The 21596-nt window shown below is 38.8% G+C and overlaps 1 protein-coding gene and 2 long non-coding RNA genes across 5 annotated transcripts in view; 2 read left to right on the forward strand and 1 right to left on the reverse strand.

Annotated features, from left to right (window-relative positions):
• LOC104101837 (mediator of RNA polymerase II transcription subunit 23) overlaps window positions 1–21596 on the forward strand; it is a 65657-nt gene that overhangs the window by 28320 nt on the left and 15741 nt on the right. For 2 of the 3 annotated variants that reach the window (XM_070182259.1, XM_070182257.1), the window contains exons 8-16: window positions 3306–3586; window positions 3960–4043; window positions 12753–12847; window positions 13077–13239; window positions 13325–13570; window positions 15016–15186; window positions 15329–15442; window positions 15542–15667; window positions 21298–21446. In XM_070182259.1, coding sequence (XP_070038360.1) covers window positions 3306–3586; window positions 3960–4043; window positions 12753–12847; window positions 13077–13239; window positions 13325–13570; window positions 15016–15186; window positions 15329–15442; window positions 15542–15667; window positions 21298–21446 — 1429 coding nt within the window. The remainder of the gene's footprint in view (window positions 1–3305; window positions 3587–3959; window positions 4044–12752; window positions 12848–13076; window positions 13240–13324; window positions 13571–15015; window positions 15187–15328; window positions 15443–15541; window positions 15668–21297; window positions 21447–21596) is intronic. The other variant, XM_070182258.1, reaches the window with a different exon arrangement.
• On the forward strand, window positions 4050–11836 carry LOC138896850 (uncharacterized). Its single transcript, XR_011410287.1, has 2 exons — window positions 4050–7082; window positions 11483–11836. It is a non-coding gene; the product is annotated as an uncharacterized lncRNA (long non-coding RNA).
• Window positions 13320–14163, reverse strand: LOC138896849 (uncharacterized). The gene is made up of 2 exons (XR_011410286.1): window positions 14053–14163; window positions 13320–13588 (listed from the first exon to the last, which is right to left on the reverse strand). It is a non-coding gene; the product is annotated as an uncharacterized lncRNA (long non-coding RNA).

Raw genomic sequence — 21596 nt, forward strand, 5'->3', positions numbered from 1 at the left:
ATGAGGGTATATCTTCTAGCGAGAAAGAGAGATGGAGGATTGTCCCTGCTTGCATTTGGTGGACAATTTGGGAAGAAAGAAATCAGAGATGTTTTGAGGACAAGGCCAGTAGCATCAAAAAATTGAAAATGAAATGTCTTGTCCTGTTTTATTTTTGGTGTAAACAAGAAGTCTTAGAAGAACCTGAATCTATTTTTGATGTATTAGAATCCGTACGAGAAGACTAAGGATTAGGAGTTTGTTTTAATTCTTGCAAGTATGGGGGACTACACACCCTTTGTGTATTTTTTTATTAATATACAAATATGTATGTGACCAAAAAAAAAAAACAACAAGCCATAGACATCTGTGTCACGATAATTCATCTCACTAAGGGTAAAATAAAAATTATAAAGTTAAATTGTTTCCAAATGTAGAAATGTATCATTCTTCCTGAGATAGACTAAAAAGGAAAGTGTGTCACATAAATTGCAACAGGGAGTAATCAAATTGCAACTAAAATAGCTAAATTCAGCATCCAATATACAATAATGTCGATATTAATCTAACTCCTCAAAGTTGAGATTCATATAATCAACCGTTGCTCGTTTGGATCACTTTGGGTGTCATTGTTTGAAGCACATATTTTTATGGACTGCATGAAGCGATAACCTCTTGTTGCATCATTGTTTTAAGCGACAAAACAATGACTTTTAATACTGATATTAACACAGTGATATGCATGTATGATTTCAACTTCTGTGCTTTAGGTGCAAGGCTAAGCAACACAGTGCTGGTGTTGGAGGTCTGAGTTGATAATATTCTGGCCTAATTTTTATAAGGCCATCTACCATCAAACTATGAAATGATGATCTCTTAGTGTGAAATTTGACATTTGGAAACTTGATAAAAGTGTGTACATTAACGCCCTACAATACTCAATAGGGACAGAGCTTTCATCCTTGTATCCCCTGTTCATACATTGAACTTTCTTGGTGCTCTTTTAGTTATATATGTAAAAATAATGAATTCTTTATGAAAAATTTCTTTTTTTTGAAGAAAGTTATTGAATTTTTAAAAATATTCATGCTCGAATAATTGAAGTTTGACTTCTACAAAGTGAATTTTGCCGCAATACTAGTTTAAAGGCACACATTCGTACAAGAAATTCTTAGGAGTTCCTTTTCCCTGTTAGTAATACAATCGAATCTTCCCTTGTTAATCTTACAAGCCTCTTCGGTTTTTGTTGCAACTGAATCCGAGCTTTTAATTGGTAATATGCAACTTTGTTCTTAAATTAAGAATCCTATATTCTTACAATGAGTTATTCATTGCTATGCAATAAACATAAAAATGTTTGGGAGTTATTGCATGCAATCTGAAGTTTTTTAGAGTATCTGGCTCAATTTCTATAACTCTTTTTTGGTATGGAACATCCAAAATATTGGACACCATTTTTTTTACAATATTATTTATAATTCTGGCTATTTTCAAGTATTCAAATTTAGACTAAGTAAACTTGAATTTCGATGAGGGTGTCCGTTTTGTTAATTTAAACTAAGAAGGGGAGTCTAAGCGCAATGGTAAGAATTGTCGCTATGTGACTAGGAGATGAGTTCAAATGTAGTAATAACCCCTTGCAGAAAAGTAAGGTAAGTCTGCTTACGATAGACCCATTTTAATATGTCCTTTCCAGTACCTCGGGGACAAGGAGAAATTTAGGGCACCTGGCTACATATACCGTATACTATTGAAAATGGTTTAAATATACCCTCCGTTTCACTATGTGGTTATTTTCGGTCCCTACTGTTATACTATGGTACAAATATACTCTTATTTTGGAGGGACTGCCATGTGGCTGCATGTGATTAAAAGGACCCATCCCCATTTTTAAACCTAGTTCACTTAAACATTATTTCACCTCTCCCCCTTTGTCAAATTATGCGAAAAAATGAAGATTGAAAAAATATCAAATTACTGTTGGAATCTCAAATTCCTTTTTCTATTTGGATTTTGAAATCTTCTCCCTTTTCTTCCTTCTTACTTCACCAGTACACCCACCTTATAGCTGTCCATTTCTCAATGCTTTGAACCCCAAATTGTTCCTTGTGTATAGCCAAAGCTTCACCGAAGCGCCCAATTTGCTTTTGCACTTGGAAGGATCAACATCATAGAAAATAGGCAAAACTATTTGATTTAACTTCTCTCTGCATTCAAATTTTAACAGAACAATGGTGAGCGACATGGGGCTAAATCACCTTTCCAAAATTATCGGTAAAGCTGTTGATGCTGCAGGCGAAGTAGTCCGTAAGTATTTTGCCAACAATGCCACAAGATTCCAGTTTAGGGAAAAGGACAGCAATGGTCAGTCACCCGTCGCATTCGATTTATAGGAAGAAACTGGTTGGCGCAATCGTGATCATGCTCTTCTTCCTTATCAATTGATATAAGGGTTCTTTTTCGTTCAGAAGCTTTTCTTAAGTTTGGGGGACTTTGGGTTGGGTAATGGGTAATGTTTGTGTAAACTGGGTTAAAAAATGGGGATGTGTCTTTTTAATCCAGTGCAACCATGTGACACTTAGTCCAAAATAAGGGTATATTTGTACCATAGTATAATGGTAGGGTCCGAAATAGCCACATAGTGCAACAAAGGATATATTCAAACGTTTTTCAATAGTACAGGGGTATAGTTGGCCCTTTTCCGTTACATTAATCAACTTTTCCGTTACATTAATCAAACTAACTTTTCAACCATCATTTGATATTTTCTTCGCTTGTACTCAATATATAAGCCCAACTAATATCTTAAGCTCAGTGTCTAGTCAAGTGACGTCACATAAAGGAGACCAAGAGTGTAATTTGTTTCTCGTGCAATGATGGAGTACCTCTTTTTCAAGGGCAAGCAGCAATCAAGCTGCTGAACCCAATCTGAAGATACTTTCCATGTCCAGTCGAGCTCTGGGTAGGCTTTAGTTTGGTAACTCATGAGGAACTGAGCAGAACCTACTTGGGTTGAATGGGTATGCAGCCCTCTCAATGCGTCCTAGTCTATGTCGTGTGGATGGTGAGCGTGTGTTCTTATATTTTAATATTGCTCAAACCTTTTTCCATCTATGTGAGTCAGAGGGGGGTCTTCTCTCTTCTCTGTTGTGCTATCATGCAGCCATTTCTAGTGAACATAGAGAGGTCTTTATGTTTATACTAGGTTTGGATGGAACTGGGCATCTCTTCGGTTTCTAGCTATGGAGTATTACTTCGCCTATCCAAACCCTTCTCCTTTGAGATGGCTTTTGATTATCATCTTTTTGTCATTTCCATAAAATCAGGAGAACGCATGATGGATTATATGAAGTTGGATGATAGATCGGTTGGGATGTTTTGGGTTGTGTCCTACACAATGGCCCAGCCTGCTTGTGAAACTGTAATGCACTGGTTAACCTCTGCTGGGGTTACTGAGCTTTTACCTGGACCAACTTTGCAGTCTAACGAGAGGTTAGTGGTGATGCGTGAAGTTAGCCCGCTGCCAATATCATTGTTATCAGGATTTTCCACAAATTTGTGCTTGAAACTGGCTTATCAGATGGAAGAATCAATGTTTTCTGGACAGGTACTTACTATGGTTTCCTCCTGTTGGTCTTTTCCAAAAGTAAAAAGAATAAAGAATTTTTTTCTCAAGAGAATCTCAAGATCACTGATCAATTCATCTACATGCCTTCTATATATATAAAAAGTTTAGTACTCATGATTAATACTATAAGATTGAATGGATCTGTAGGTCTCCCTTGTCCACTCTTTCTTGTGGTTTTATTTGCTTTGATCATGTCATTTGGAAGGGTTATTATCCTTTCACATTTACTGCAGCTTTATTACCAACTCCAGTCTCACTGGGAGCAAGCTAGTATTTCCTCGTTCCCTTATTCTTTTGAAGGTTCATTGTACCAGTTGTGAATGATTAATATCATTCTATCATTTCATTGCAGGCTGTGCCTAGCATTGCTGTGGTTGAAACATACTGTAGGTTGATGCTCATTTCTCCCCATTCGTTGTTTCGCTCACTCTTAACTGTAACTTCTCCTCTTTTCCCTCCTAATATTCCTTCTTTGGTATTTAATTCTCTGGCATGTCACTGCATTTTCTTCAGAACTACATTCATTCCGTTAAGCCAGTAAGCAAAAGAAACCTCCTGAGAATGTCACTTTTGGTTATGTGCCAAATTTGCTATAATATCTGCATAAGTTACTTTTATCATGGTTCAATACTATTTTGCTTCGTAACAGTCTAAAAGGAAAATGCTATTGTTGAGTTACTCCACCAAATATAACTTATGAATTGGATAGAGTCCTCTGATTTCAGACATCACACTCTAGGTTGAGAACAAGTATTTATGAAGAATCTGTTGCTTGTTCCTCTCACTGTGTCTCCATTAAAAGCCTGAAGCAAAATCTCAGATGAGTAGCATGGCCCTAACACAATGTTTCTTTGTATTTTAGGCCTTCAACTAGTTGGATATATTAAATTCATCAAGGCACAAAATACCATGATTGGATAGGCGCAAAGCATTCCTTGATGGTATTTTACCATTATGAAAGGTGATGGCTAGCAGTGTTTTTAAAAGCGAAAAGCACAAAAAATTGGCGAGATATCTAGGACTTTTAAGTGAAAAGCGAGAAGTGAAGCGCAGAATTTACGACATTAAAAGAATACCAAACATTTGTGAATTCAGTACTATAATGATTAACCTGCAATTACAGTAACTAATTTTAGTATCTGATTTACAATAACATTGGTATTAATCTTACTCCTCAAAGTTGAGATTCAAAGAACATACCCCTTCTTATAGAGATAACTTTGCGTGTCGTTGTTTGAAGTGCAAAGTTCTATGAAGCGCATGGTTTCAGTAATGAAGCGATAACCCCTTGCTTCGCATCGCTTCATCTCTTTAAGCGACAAAGGGATGGCTTTTAATAACACTGGTGGCCACTCAGGTTGTATTCTGCAATGATTTTTCTACTTCCCAAATATTATCTGAAATTTAAGCTGGTGTTTCATGAAAGCACTTCACAGAAAGAGATGGTATTTTACAAGTTGTAAACACTTTAGAGTTGATGCTAGTATAAGAAACTTGCAGAAGATCAAAATAAGCTTAAATTTCATAATGATTTTTGATTGTCTATGCATCATCTGACATTAACAGCCATTCTCTGTCTTGTAGATATAAGAATTGTTTTTGGGGCTATAATATCGTGAATTGTTTCGGTGTGCCTTTATGCAATGTATATGTTACATGTGTGGCACTTTAAGTGGTTATTCAGTCAAGTAGCAGAACTTTTGTCCTGCTGTGCAATGTCATTAGCTTGTCCTCGGCCCTAGTAAGCATAAAACTGGAATTTTCTCTTAGTCATAACACACATTTTATGAGTTATTTCATAAGACTTATCCGACTTGATCATCTCTTTGTTATTGTTTTGTAATGTACAAGCTATTTATTGTTATTATTATTACTATTAGCCATCTTTGTCGTACTACTAGTAGGTAGAGAGAATCCAAACCAATTTATTATTGCTGTAAGCAAGATTAGATCTTTGGTATTAGTCGCAGATTCACATTATTGGATAGTCTAAATTATCCCCTTTTGATGTCAGTGTTTATACAATGTAATATCCCAAATTATATATTTTTGAGTGTTTTTTTAGGGATTAGTTGAGAATCTTTTTTTTGCCTCTTAAGATTTCGAGCAAAGTGTTCTTTTTTTTTTTTGATAAGGTAAATCGTATTAATCAAAAGGGAGAGAACTCCCGTGTACACAAAGTATACCAACGACGTAGAGAATTTACATCAGAACATGATTCTCTATAAAAGACGCCCAATCTTCTATACAAGTAGGGGCTAAGTGAGTGCACCAAAAAGCGATCAAAGATAAAAGGCTATTCTTAAGATGTGAAAAAGGAGACTGAATCTCCTCAAAAGCTCTCCTATTTCTCTCCCCCCATACTACCCACATGAGAGCTAACGGAGCGAATTTCCACGCCTTTTGCTTTCTTCTTCTACGGAAACCGCCCCAGCTATATAACATTTCTTTTACAGTGCTTGGCATCACCCATTGAACACCAAAGAGATTCAGGATTGCCCTCCACAAAGCTGAGGACACAGGGCAATGCAACATAAGGTGATCAACTTCTTCTCCTGAGCTTTTACACATGTAGCACCAACTAACAAGTGTAATTCCCCTCTTTCGGAGATTTTCAGCAGTCAAAATCACTCCCCTTGCCGCTAGCCATGCAAAAAAGCACACCTTCGTGGGCGCCCTAGGAACCCTTTCCATTCAATTTCCAGTATCCTCCAATGAGTATCAGACGGTTATCAGGCTAGCTATTTTCATTTTGGTGAATTTCCAATTTCCCACAACTTAGTAAGCATGCTTGTTCCTTTCAACGGCAGATGCTTACTGAATGTATTTAGTTGGCTCAATCAGGCCCCTGTATCTATCTATGAGAACTTTTTGGATTGTGTCTGCTCCTTAGCTTTAGATTAGTTTTTGTATATGAGCAGACACCATCAAACAGTATTGTAATTTTTATATCTTTTGCTCTGCATCTTCTTGATGCTTATTAATGATAATCCCTTACTTCTTCGAACAAAAACAATGTTTGGGGTTGGTTTTACCTATTTTGTTAACTTTATCGATGATATTTAACATGTACTGAATTTTATTAATGCAAGGCCGTTCTATGTTGTTTTTCATCTTCCAGACATTTTGTACAGAAATACAAATTTATTTGGGGTCTTTAGTCGCCTTTTTTGTAATTATTATGCACAAGGAATCTTTTCAGTTTCAGCAGTTTATGAGTTCTCGTTAAATGCATCAGACCTCCTGCCTTTGTACTGATCTTAATAAAATGAGATAGTTAGAGGAACAATGAGCATAGAAGATAGCTCAAATCAGGACCAAGTTAAAATCAAACAAAAGTAGTCAACGCCAGCCAACAGTTGTAGCGTGATATTCTTCAGCTCGTATTAAATCGACAAAGATGGCGTGGAATCAACAGTTAAAACAGTAGGAAGTGGCTAGAAATGAGATTCCTTATTTTTCGACTGTTGTTGAGGTTGTTAGTTTATAGATATGTATAGTGTAGTCTTGTCCCACATTGGAAAAGGAGTAATATCTCCTTGTACTGTATAGGGACCTCTTGTATTGTATTTATCATCCAATATCAATAACATATTTTCTTCCGTGTCTTCTCACATGGTATCAGAGCATTAGTGAGAAAAGATCGCTGTGCGTAATTCCAGCGTTAACCGGGAAGAAAGAACTTAGTCATCGTGTAATTTTTCCGGTGACCTAAGGCTTGTCTAAGTGAAAGTCACTTTCTGTCGGTGTTGTGCTAAAACTAACACCACCACGAGGTAGATCACCCTCCGACTACCAACCCCTGAAATTTTATCCGGCAGAAAAGCCGTCACGCTCCTCCATGCGCCGGCAACAACTTTTCCGGCGAGGGTTCCGGCCACTTTCCGGCCATTTTTTCGCGAAACTTCTTCAGGACAGTGTGCTCTCCTCAAAATTCCGAGCCTACCCATCTAATTCAAATCAAATTCCGGCCACTTTTATATTTTTCCGGCGTGAACAGTGACCTTTCTGGCCATTTTTTGAAAATATTTCTTCAGGACAGCTTGCTCGCAAAGGAATTCCGAGTCTATCCATCCTGGTTACAATAAATTCCGACAACTTTGGAATTTTCCGGCGAGCTACAGTGTTTCCGGCATGAACAGTGTTCCGGGCACAGAACAATGTTCTATTTTCCTGCTGTAAACAGTGTTTTTCAAGCTATTTCTTCAGTTTTCTCACAGAAGTTACTTATTTCCACTATTTCAAGTTAACCATACTACTACAAATTGTAGCGACATGGGAACCGATGCTTTGAATAATCGGATGGTTTCTTTAGCAGAGTATATTGAGTTCCTTCAGTATAAAGCATGTAAGCAGACATCTTCTGAGATAGCTTCTGTTGTTCAAACAGGTAATAGCATGACTTGTTTCTCCTAATCTTCATCCTCTGAGTCTTGGGTCATTGATTCAGGTGCATCAGATCATATTTCTGGTAACAAATCTCTTTTCACTACTATTTCGTATTCTCAATCTCTTCCAAAAGTCACAATGGCCAATGGGTCTCAAACCATGGCAACTGCAATAGGTCAAGCAAGCCCACTTCCTTCCTTACCTTTAGATTCAGTCCTTTATGTTCCCAATAGTCCTTTTAATCTCATAGCTATTAGTCGCTTAGCCAAATCACTTAAATGCGCTGTTTTATTTCTTGATGACCATGTTTTTATACAGGAACGCAGTACGGGGCGGATCATTGGTACCGGACGTGAATCAAACGGACTTTATTACCTTATCCTTGCTAAATCACATGGACTCACATCTTGTCTTCCTTCTACAACTTGTCCTGTTACTGATTCGCCAGATTTATTACATAAACGGTTGGGACATCCCAGTTTGTCAAAACTTCAGAAAATGGTATCTGGTTTATCTCACTTGTCAGCTCTAGAGTGTGAGTCATGTCAGCTCGGTAAGCATACCCGCTCCCATTTCCCTCGGCGTCTTGATAATCGAGCAGAGTCACCTTTTACTTTAGTCCATTCAGATGTTTGGGGTCCTAGTCGGGTCAGTTCCACCTTAGGATTCCGCTACTTTGTCAGTTTCATTGATGATTATTCCAGGTGCACTTGGATATTTTTGATAAAAAATCGATCTGAGCTGTTTTCTATTTTCCAGACCTTTCACGCTGAAATTCAAAATCAATTTGGGGTTTCTATTCGCACATTTCGTAGTGATAATGCCCGAGAGTATTTGTTTTCCCCATTTCAGCAGTTTATGAAATCTCATGGGATTATTCATCAAACATCTTGTACGTACACATGTCAACAAAATGGGGTAGCTGAAAGAAAGAATAGACATCTTATTGAAACTGTTCGTACCCTACTCATACAATCTCATGCTCCGTTGCGTTTTTGGGGGATGCCGTTCTTACATCTTGCTATCTTATTAATCGTATGCCATCTTCAGCTATCCAGAACCAAGTTCCATTCTCTGTCATGTTTCCCCATTTACCTTTGTTCTCTCTTCCACCCCGTATCTTTGGAAGCACTTGTTTTGTCCATAACCTTACTCCAGGAACAGATAAGTTAGCTCCTCGTGCTCTTAAGTGCGTATTTCTGGGTTTCTCGAGAACACAAAAGGGGTATCGATGCTACTCTCCTGACCTCCAGCGGTACCTTATGTCCGCTGATGTTACCTTCTTTGAAACCCAATCATACTTCACAGGTTCAGGTCATCACTTAGATGTTTCTGAGGTACTACCAGTTTCATCTTTTGGAGATTCAGTTACTCCAGCTCCACCACCTACAACTCCAGTTGTAGTTCCACCACCTATAGCTCCAGTTGTAGCTCTACCACCTATAGCTCCAGTTCCACCACCTACAGCTCCGGTTGTAGCTCCACCACCTATAGCTCTAGTTCCTCCACATAATCCAGTTCAACCTTCTGCAGCTCCACCACTCTTGACTTATCATCGTCGTCCACATCCAGCATCAGGCCCAGGTGATTCACGCCTCGCATCAGATTCTGCACCTACTGCGGACTTGTCTCCTCTTAGTCAACCAATTGCACTCCGCAAAGGTGTACGATCCACACTTAATCCTAATCCCCACTATGTCGGTTTAAGTTATCATCGTCTGTCATCACCACATTATGCTTTTATATCTTCTTTGTCCACTGTTTCTATCCCTAAGTCTACAGGTGAGGCACTATCTCATCCAGGATGGCGACATGCTATGATTGACGAGATGTCTGCTTTACATGCGAGTGACACTTGGGAGCTTGTTCATCTTCCTGCAGGTAAGTCTACTGTTGGTTGTCGTTGGGTTTATGCAGTCAAAGTCGGCCCGGATGGCCAGGTTGATCGGCTTAAGGCTCGTCTTGTTACAAAAGGATATACTCAGATTTTTGGGCTTGATTATAGTGATACTTTCTCTCCCGTGGCTAAAGTAGCATCTGTTCGTCACTTTTTGTCCATAGCTGCTGTATGTCATTGGCCTCTTTATCAGTTAGACATTAAGAATGTTTTTCTCCACGGTGATCTTGAGGAAGAAGTTTATATGGAGCAACCACCTGGTTTTGTTGCTCAGGGGGAGTTTAATGGTTGTGTGTGCAGATTGCGCAGGTCACTATATGGTTTGAAACAGTCCCCTCGAGCTTGGTTTGGTAAGTTCAGCACAATTATTCAGGAGTTCGGCATGACTCGTAGTGAGGCTGATTACTCTGTTTTATCGGCATTCTGCTCCTAATCTGTGTATTTATCTAGTGGTTTATGTTGATGATATTGTTATTACCGGTAATGATCAGGATGGTATTACTAATCTGAAGCAACATCTCTTTCAGCACTTCCAGACTAAGGATCTGGGCAGATTGAAGTATTTTCTAGGTATTGAGGTCGCTCAGTCTAGCTCAGGTATTGTTATTTCACAGCGGAAGTATGCCTTAGATATTCTTGAGGAGACTGGAATGATGGGTTGCAGACCTATTGACTCTCCTATGGATCCGAATGCTAAGCTTCTGCCTGGACAGGGGAGCCTCTTAGAGACCCTACGAGATATAGGAGGTTGGTTGGCAAATTGAATTACCTCACAGTGACTAGACCTGACATTTCTTTTCCGGTGAGTGTTGTATGTCAGTTTATGGATTCTCCCTGTGATAGTCACGGGGATGCAGTTGTTCGCATTCTTCGGTATATAAAGTCAGCTCCAGGCAAAGGATTACTATTCGAGGATCGAGGCCACGAGCAGATTGTTAGGTACACAGATGCTGATTGGGCAGGATCACCTTTTGATAGATGTTCGACGTCTGGATATTGTGTTCTAGTAGGAGGTAATTTGGTCTCGTGGAAGTAATTTGGTCTCGTGGAAGAGCAAGAAACAAAATGTAGTTGCTCGATCTAGCGCCGAAGCCGAATATCGGGCCATGGCTATGGCGACGTGTGAGTTAGTTTGGGTCAAGCAGTTGCTCAAGGAGTTAAAGTTCGGAGAAATCAGCAAGATGGAACTAGTATGTGATAACCAAGCTGCTTTTCATATTGCGTCAAATCCGGTGTTCCATGAGAGGACTAAACACATTGAGATCGACTGTCACTTTGTCAGAGAAAAAATACTTTCAGGAGATATTGTTACAAAGTTTGTAAAGTCGAATGATCAACCAGCAGATATTTTCACTAAGTCTCTTACTGGTTCTCGTATTAGTTACATGTGTAACAAGCTCGGTACATATGATGTGTATGCACCGGCTTGAGGGGGAGTGTTAGTTTATAGATATGTATAGTGTAGTCTTGTCCCACATTGGAAGAGGAGTAATATCTCCTTGTAGTGTATAGCTATAAATAGGGACCTCTTGTATTGTATTTATCATCCAATATCAATAACATATTTTCTCCCGTGCCTTCTCACAGAGGTCAAAGACATTAATGGAGTGAATGAAGAAATCCTGAAAGATGAAGAATCTGAAGCTAAGGTCAGTGGAGAAGGATGATAAAATGGGTGCTAAGCCATTGCTCCTAAAATTAAGGTAATTGGCATTACAGAAGAAGGGAAAGCAAAAAGGTGTGGGAGGATTAAAGGAATCGGGAGAAAAGAGGGTGAGAAGGGTGGGGTGGATAAAGGGGTCGACCAGGAATATGAGGATTTTGGTATACTCGAAGAAAATGTATCTGGAGAAGTAAACTGAAATAAGTTACAAAGATTGAGAACCCACTATTTTGCACGAGAGGTATTTTCAAGCATTTCTGAAATAATGCCATAAGTAAAAGATGTCTATGATGGAGTTAAGGAAGTAGTTGCTCAACTTCATCGAGAAGGAGGGTGGATGTTGGGGTTTTTCACAGTTCAACAAAAGGAACTAATATGTCGTGTGCGTAGCAGGCAACTTTTAACATATTGAAGGGCTACAACGTCGTACTGCTGTAGGAAGGGGTTAAGACTAGGAGACTTGGGAGGTAAGAGAGGAAGCAGAGGAGGATTATGTAAGGGCAAAGTTAACTGAGAGAGGTATGAGAGAGGCCAGTTGTGAGGTGTGGACAGAAAAAAGAGATTCACAAATATAGGACATATTGGTAAGCAGTATTATCGAAGACATAATTAAGTAAATAAAAGAGTGCTCTCTCTAGCTTAAGCTTTTAGGAGATGGTCAGGCAATTCAGTAAGTATTATTGCCTACCCTACACCCTACACCAACATGACTCAATGCAGGTGCCTTTATTTTTCTTTTAAATAATTAAGTAGCTTCATAACACAGTCTTACTGTCGCATAGGCCTTCCTCGGGCTTTGTCCTTCACCTATAGGCAGCGACTTCCTTTCACTATCCCCTCTGCAAACTGTATAGTTACTATAGTAGTCAGTTTTAGTACCAGAATGGCGACGTTATGGTTGGCCATTCTACTGCCTTCTTACGTTTCTGTAGAAGCACTTAAGTTCCGTATTCTGTTGGTCAGTGGGTTGTTCATCTTTTGATGGGAAATCAGTGTAATATGTTAGTGAATTTCCTCTAGTTTCTTGCTAATTCGGATGAATTGTGGCTTCCCATTATGGACTGCTGCTGGAATTTCTTTCTAGGCAGTTTCATTTTCTTGGTAGGAGACTTGGTTAGTCTAACTTGTGTTTTTGTTTGCACACTTTTCTACTGGAGTTCATTACGTTTTGCTCTTGATGCAAACTTCTATTGCAGCATCTGACATCGAGGAATCCCACCACATTGACCAAGCCTGGAAACACGATCTTGGTGTTTGAAATTCTTAACTACCGTTTCCTTTCACTCTACAGGTGAGTTTACTCATCTTGGGAATTCATCAGATTCTTCTCTATTATCTATTCTCTACTTGTGTCTGTGACTGATGATCAATGTTGCTTTTACTAAAGAATAGTACATTCACATTTCTACATTTAGATAGCATACCATCTTTTTGCACCTCCTCAATTGTTAGGATTCTGTAACTTGATTCTCTAAATAACTGATAAAAAATAAAGTCAATAAACTTTTTCCTTTTTCTAGGTATCAAGGCAAGAGCAAGACCTTGATGTATGATGTCACCAAAATGATTTCTACACTGAAGGGGAAACGTGGAGATCATCGCATTTTCAGATTGGCTGAGAATTTATGTATGAATCTGATTTTGTCGTTGAGAGATTTTTTCTCTGTGAAGAGGGAAGGGAAGGTAGGAATATTTCTCCAGCTGAACTTTTGTGAATGCTCTGTAACTCAAATTATAACTTTTTCTGAGCTACTCAATGCATTTGCAGGGTCCAACTGAGTTTACTGAGACTTTAAATAGAATAACAATTGTTACTCTTGCAATCATAATCAAAACTCGTGGAATCGGGGAGTTTGATCAGTTACTGTATCTTCAGACAATGCTAGAACAGATTCTAGCAACTAGCCAGCATACCTGGTCTGAGAAAACTTTGCGCTACTTTCCTTCAATTTTACGCGATGCTTTGAGTGGGCGAATGGATAAAAGGGGCTTGGCAATCCAAGCATGGCAGCAGGTACATGAAATGGTTCCTCTCCGTACGAATTATCTGAAGCTTTAAACCGTTTTCTCTCTTAGGTGCTTGTTTCTTTGTGATTTATGGGTTTACTTATTCTCCAAACATTTCCGCATGTCACTTTGGTAGAAAAGGTCATGATGGATGTTGAGTTCATGAAATGGAAGGAAAACCTGAGTCAAGAAAAGTTTGCATTAAAGTAGAAAAAGAAGAGAAGGGTTCTAAACTGCACCTCGATAGTCTTAAAAGCATCAGTAGAAAATGTGACCCGAAAAGACAAAATATCTCATCATAGATACATAATTTGCGCGTGCTAAAAGATTAATCAAATTTCTTTTGCGTGTTCTGAAAGTCGATATAGAATGATGAAGCTCATTCTTTAATCTAACTAGTTGTTTATTACTCCCTCTATTCCATCTTATGTGTCACCATTTCCTTATCAGTCCTTCCAAAAGGAATGACACATTTTCATATTTGGAGACAATTTAACTTTAAAATTCCAAATTTACCCTTAATGGCATGCTTTTTAGACACATATATGCTATGTCATGTTTAAGACCACAAGTTTTAGAAGTCTTTTTTTTCTTTCTTAAATTCGGTGCCTAGTCAAACTCCACCACATGATTTGAAAAAGCGAAAGTACTTATTTTACTCAGGTTTATTAAAATTTATTTCTGTCAGAATTACCTGTGCATCTCATGCAGTTGCCAGTTTTAAATGCCAAATGTTCGCTTAAGCCCTAATATATTTACTTGATACATCGAAGAGCCTGTCTGATAATTTTTATCAGGACTTAAAGCTGAACAAATTAAGCAATTAGATTTTGGATGTGTTTGACAGTGTAAAATGGAAATCACTTACCACATTAAGTGCCAATTAAAACCTTTACAGCCTCAACATCGTTCATGAGTAGAGATTTAAATAGCAAAATTCTAAGCAACCATATGATCGTTTATTATGGGAAGTGAAGTACTTGTTGAATTTATGGTTGTTGGTTGCATATTAATCATAGAGAGCAGCTCAAATTTGCATTTAGTGGTAGTATTCAGTATCCAGACTTTTATTTTCTGCGCCCAACATTCAAAGGTTAATTTGTTTAGTCACAAATGTTTCAGATTTTGAACTTGAGTCGTTAGTATCGGTTCTATCAAGCAGAAGCTGTAATCTTAATGATTGAATTTATTCCCAGCTGCTTTGTGAGGAGTCAAATTGCTAATGAGTGATCTCCGGAAGTAAACAAGAATCAAGAAAGGAAAAGAGTATGATTAAGACTATAGGTTTATTTGTTGTCATTAAACAGTATAGGGTTCAGCGAAAAATAAGTGACCAAATATTCATGAATTTGAGGTATTTTGCAAACCACTGGCAAGATGTTTCCTGTATAAGTTTGCTCATGTTGTTTTTCTGGAGAACATACAATTGACTTCAAGATGTTTTATCTGCAGGCAGAAACAACTGTTATCAATCAATGCACACAGCTTCTTTCTCCATCGGCTGATCCCACATATGTTATGACTTATATTAACCACAGTTTTCCTCAACACCGCCAGTATCTTTGTGCTGGTGCGTGGATACTAATGCATGGACATCCAGAGAATATTAATTGCACAAACCTTGTAAGACTCGGCCTTTTTTCCCTGAAGTTATTAGAAGCTTTTGTGTAGTGATCATCTCATCGACTTCTTTCTCATATGGAGATATCCCTACTAAAATACATCTTTCTCGCGTGACGACGTTCCTGCTAATAATTGGATACAGGGACGTGTCTTGAGGGAGTTTTCTCCTGAAGAGGTGACTGCAAATATTTATACAATGGTAGATGTTTTGCTTCATCATATTCACTTGGAACTACAGCGTGGACATCCCTTGCAGGTTTTGTCATACTCCTTTCTTATTGACTCTTTGGACCTATCAAGTTTTCACCCTCCTTGCTTTGCTTTTTTCTAATGTCTTCCTCTTTTCATTCCTCAGGATCTTATGCTAAAAGCATGTGGAAACCTTTCAGTTTTCATCTGGACCCATGAGCTTCTTCCTCCAGATATCCTGCTACTTGCACTTATTGACCGCGACGATAATCCACATGCTTTGCGCATTGTAGTATGTTCTTTATGATCTTCCTCAATTAGTTTTATGTCTTTATTAGTTTTAGTCAGTTGTGAAGAGCGGTGTAAGCCTATGATGCTTAATTTTGCGTACTGTTATTTGTTTATAATATTCTTTTGACGGCATCTTCTCCCAATTCTAATGTTGTCTTCAGGGGAAATGGTATTTTGACATCATGTTTTTGTCATCTGTTGTAGACTCAGTTTGGTGCTGTTTACACTTTCATTCTTAAGCTATAGTGTTATGAGGACAAAGTGATAATTTTAGCTTGCTTGAAGAAGGCATCATCTTCTCTTTAGCTATGATGTTTTACTGTCTGTCCAGCTGATCGAACTGTAATTTGTCATGTGGAATTGCTAAATTCCAATCTTCTTATGTTTGGGCTATTGGAGCTATCTTCAACAATTACAAAATGGGGAGAAGAACTAAATGAAGGGCGAAAAGAAGTTCTAGCTCTGGTTTTCTATGAAATCAAAGTATACTCATTTACTAAAAATGGATAATTTCAGAAGCATTTGATTAGTATAAGATTCCAAGCCTCCCAGTCAGGAATCTCATTCCTTCTCTATCATCCAAGACAATTCATAAAAGCAGGCCTATCTGGTTTAACGGCTGAAGATGTACAATATTATGGTCTCAAGGTGTCCCATAACACTATTCAGGAACATTGGTTCTTATTGCCGTTGACATAAACACCTTTTAAGCTTTCTGCTCCTCTAGCATCTTACATATCCAGCCATAGGTTAACAAGGTAGGTAGTGATTTTGTTAATTATTTCAAGTCTATAACTCTACATGGTTCTTTCTCCTAACGATTGGCATGCGTCTTTCCTTTTATAGAAAGTGGATTAAATATCTGTTGCTTTGGTTCATGCTACTATGGTAGAAGCAACTATGAACTCCCCTCTGACATATTGAAACAAGTTGGCTTCCATCTTTTCCTTTCCGAGTATGACAGAAAGACGAATTTTATGGTAAGAGAACAAAAGTTATGGAACTGCAGTACCCAGAGAGTGATATTGCACTTCTACAGAGAATTGCTGGGTCAACAATCATATCCCATTCTTGTTCATTTTGCCGTGAATAAGAGAGAAAGTCACTTGACTTTTGACGATAAGAAGGAAAATGACAAGTGTTAGAGTGAAGAATACATCTTTGCGAGCTGGCAGAACTGTGAGAATGCATGGGAGAAAAATCTATTATTGATATTATGTTTAATTATAATACAATGAGTCCTATTTATACAATACATATCATACTCCTATTCTATGTGGGACTAGGACTAATTCATATTATGTACATAACTATCTAACACTCCCCCTCAAGCCGGTGTATACAAATCATATGTACCGAGCTTGTTACATATGTAACTAATACGAGGACTAGTAAGGGACTTGGTGAAAATATCTGCAAGCTGATCATTCGACTTCACAAACTTTGTAGCAATATCTCCTGAGAGTATCTTTTCTCTGACAAAGTGACGGTCAATCTCACTGTGTTTAGTTCTCCCATGGAACACCGGATTTGATGCAATATGAATGGCAACTTGGTTATCACACACAAGTTCCATCTTGCTGACCTCACCAAATTTCAAACTCATTAAGCAAATGTTTGATCCAAACTAGCTCACATGTTGCCACAACCATTGCTCGATAATCTGCTTCTGCACTAGACCGAACAACCACATTCTGTTTCTTACTCTTCCAAGACACCAAATTACCTCCTAAAACACAATATTCAGAACGTCTATCAGAAGGTGATCCTGCCAGTCAACATCTGAGTACCCAACAATTTGCTCATGGCCTCGATCTTCAAACAATAATCCTTTGCCTGGAGCTGATTTTATATATCGAAGAATGCGGACAACTGCATCCCAATGACTATCACAGGGAGAATCCAGGAACTGACTTACCACACTAACTGGAAAGGAAATGTCAAGTCTAGTCACTGTGAGGTAATTTAATTTACCAACCAGCCGCCTATATCTTGCAGGATCGCTAAGCGGCTCCCCCTGTCTTGGTAGAAGTTTAGAATTCGGATTCATAGGAGTGTCAACAGGTCTACAACCTGTCATTCCTGTTTCCTGAAGAATGTGTAAGGCATACTTCCTTTGTGAGATAACAATACCTGAGCTAGACTGAGCGACCTCAATACCTAGAAAATACTTTAATCTGCCCAGATCCTTAGTCTGAAAGTGCTAAAAGAGATGTTGCTTCAACTTAGTAATACCTTCCTGATCATTGCCGGTAATAACAATATCATCAGCATAAACCACCAGATAAATACTGAGATTTGAAGCAGAATGCCGACAAAACACACAGTGATCAGCTTCACTACGAGTCATGCCAAACTCCTGAATAACTTTGTCGAACTTACCAAACCACACTCGAGGAGACTGCTTTAGACCATAGAGGGACCGGCGCAACCGACATACAAGGCCACTAGACTCCCCCTGAGCAACAAAACTAGGTGGTTGCTCCATATAAACCTCATCCTCAAGGTCACCGTGAAGAAAAACATTCTTAATGTCCAACTGATAGAGAGGCGAATGGCAAACAACAACCATGGATAGAAAAAGGCGGACTGATGCTATTTTAGCCACGAGAGAGAAAATATCACTGTGATCGAGCCCAAATATCCGAGTATACCCTTTGGCAACAAGACGAGCCTTAAGTCGATCAACCTGGCCATCTGGACCAACTTTGACTGCATACACCCAACGAAAACCAACAGTCGATTTACCCGAAGGAAGAGGAACAAGCTCCCAAGTACCACTCGTATGTAAAGCAGACATCTCGTCAATCATAGCCTATCGCCACCCTGGATGAGACAGTGCTTCACCTGTAGACTTATGGATGGAAACAAAGGACAAAGATGATACAAATGCACAATGAGGTGATGATAGACGATGGTAACTTAAATCGACATAATGGGGATTAGGATTAAGTGTGGACCGTATACCTTTCCGGAGTGCAATCGGTTGACTAAGAGGAGACAAGTCCGCAGTATTAGCAGGGTCAGGTGCAGGACGTGAATCAGCTGGGCCTGATGCTGGGCGCGGATGATGATGATAGGTCAGGAGTGATGGAGCTGTAGAAGGTTGAACTGGACTAGGCGGTGGAACTGGAGCTATAGGTAGTGGAGCTGGAGCTGGAGCTGGAGCGGTAGGCGGTGAAACTGGAGCAATAGGTGGTGGAGCTGGAGCTATAGGTGAAGATGAATGGGAGATAGTGACTGAATCTCCAAAAGATGGAGTTGGTAGCACCTCATAAATATCTAAGTGATTACCTGGACCTGTGAAGTATGATTGGGATTCAAAGAAGGTAACATCAACAAACATAAGGTACCGCCTAAGTACCGCCTGAGGTCAGGAGAATAGCATCGATATCCCTTTTGCGTTCTCGAGTAACCTAAAAATACGCACTTAAGAGCACGAGGAGCTAACTTATCTTTTCCTAAAGTAAGGTTATGAACAAAACACGTGCTCCCAAAGACACGGGGTGGAAGAGAGAACAAAGGTAAGTGGGGAAACAAAACAGAGAATGGAACTTGATTCTGGATAGCTGAAGATGGCATACGATTAATAAGATAACAAAATGTAAGAACTGCATCCCCCATAAAACGCAACGGAACATGAGATTGTATGAGTATGGTACGAACAATTTCAATAAGATGTCTATTCTTTCTTTCAGCTACCCCATTTTATTGGGATGTGTACAGATTAGATGTTTGATGAATAATCCCATGAGAGTTCATAAACTGCTGAAATGGGGAAGACAAATACTCTAAGGCATTATCATTACGAAATGTGCGGATAGAAACCTCAAATTGATTTTGAATTTCAGCGTGGAGGGTCTGAAAAATAGAAAACAACTCAGATCGATTTTTCATCAAAAATATCCAAGTGCACCTGAAATAATCATCAATGAAACTGACAAAGTAGCGGAATCCCAGGGTAGAACTGATCCGACTAGGACCCTAAACATCTGAATGGACTAAAGTAAAAGGTGACTCAGCTCGAATATCAAGACGTCGAGGGAAATGGGAGCGGGTATACTTACCGAGCTGACATGACCCATGCTCTAGAGTGGACAGGTGAGATAAACCAGGTACTATTTTCTGAAGTTTTGACAAACTGGGATGTCCCTACCGTTTATGTAATAAATCTGGTGAATCAGTGCCAAAACAAGTTGTTGAAGGAGGACAAGATATGTGTCCATGTGATTTTGCAAGGATAAGGTAATAAAGTCCATCTGATTCACGCCCGGTACCAATGATCTGCCCTGTATTAGCGTTCCCCTATAAAAACAAGGTCATCAAGAAATAAAACAGAGCATTTAAGTGATTTGGCCAACCGACTAGCGGCTATGAGATTAAAAGGACTATCGGGAACATAAAGGACTGAATCTAAAGGTAAGGAAGGAAGTGGACTTGCTTGACCTATTCCAGTTGCCATGGTTTGAGACCCGTTGGCCATTGTGACTGTTGGGAGAGATTGAGAGTATGAAATAGTAGTGAAAAGAGATTTGTTACCAGAAATATGATCAGATGCACCTGAATCAATGACCCAAGACTCAGAGGATGAAGATTGGGAGACACAAGTCACACTACTATCTGTTTGAATAACGGAAGCTATCCCGAAAGATGTCTGTTTACATGTTTTGTACTTTAGGAACTCAATATAATCCGGTAAAGAAATCATCTGGATTAGATTCAATGCATTGGATCTAACGGATTGTGAGTCAAAGGCTTCTAATATGAATGCCATTATAATGGTTATGCGCAGAAAAAAAAAAAAAAAATTTTTTGGAAATTACTGTTCACGCCGGAAAAATATGAAAGTGGTCGGAATTTGATTTAAATTGGATGGGTAGGCTCGGAATTGCAAGGGAAACAATTTGTCCTGAAGAGTCGTCGCCAAAAAATGGCCGGAAGGTGGCCCATGCGCCGGCGCGTGACGTCGGAACTTTGCCGGAAAATTTTCTTCCGGTAGCGCTTGGAGGGTCTTCTGACGGAGATTTTTTTATGGGTTGGTCGACGGAGGCCGATCTACTTTGTGGTGGTGTTGGTTTTTGCACAACACTGACGAAAAGTGGCTTTTTACTTGCGGCAGACCTGTGTTTGCCGGAAAAAGACTTCCGGTTGACTGATTTTTCTTCCCGGAGTCGTTGGTATTTATGCACAACGATAAATCTCTCACGATTGCTCTGATACCATGTGAAAATGCATGGGAGAAAAATCTATTATTGATATTCTGTTTAATTATAATACAATGAGCCCTATTTAAACAATACATATAATACTCCTATTCTATGTGGGACTAAGACTAATTCATATTATGTACATAACTATCTAACAAGAACAATGATTTCACTCATATAGGAACAAAATCCAGTGTCTCATAGGATGACCTTTTTTTTTGCTTTCTGTGCAAGTGGATCATTCTTGTTATGAACCAGACCATGATCATAAGAGCTTTTCATTCACATTCTTAAATATGGAGACTTTCCAGTAAATGTTATAGTTCTTTTGAAATTTATCGAAATAGTGATATATTTGGTACATCAAAACGTCCCTTTTTTCTTTTGCTCACTTTTTGACACCTTTTGTTAAAATTCCAAACAGATTAACTTACTTGACAGTAAGGAGCTCCAACAAAGAGTGAAACTTTATCTCATAAATCGTGGCCCACCTGAACATTGGCTTTCTTCTGGACCTTTCAAGCGTGTGGAATTGCAGAAAGCTCTTGGAAACTATCTGTCATGGAAGGAAAGGTAACAAATTGAACATGTTTTTTCCAATAAGTGGGTAACATCTTGGACAGTATTATATGCAATATCATGGTTCCTTATAATTGCTGAATGTTTAGATATTAACAGTTGGATCAAGTATATATTTGGTTGCAAAGTAAGTACACATATCTC

The sequence above is a fragment of the Nicotiana tomentosiformis genome, chromosome 8 (assembly GCF_000390325.3).
Source record: "Nicotiana tomentosiformis chromosome 8, ASM39032v3, whole genome shotgun sequence".
Classification (NCBI taxonomy): Eukaryota; Viridiplantae; Streptophyta; class Magnoliopsida; order Solanales; family Solanaceae; genus Nicotiana; species Nicotiana tomentosiformis.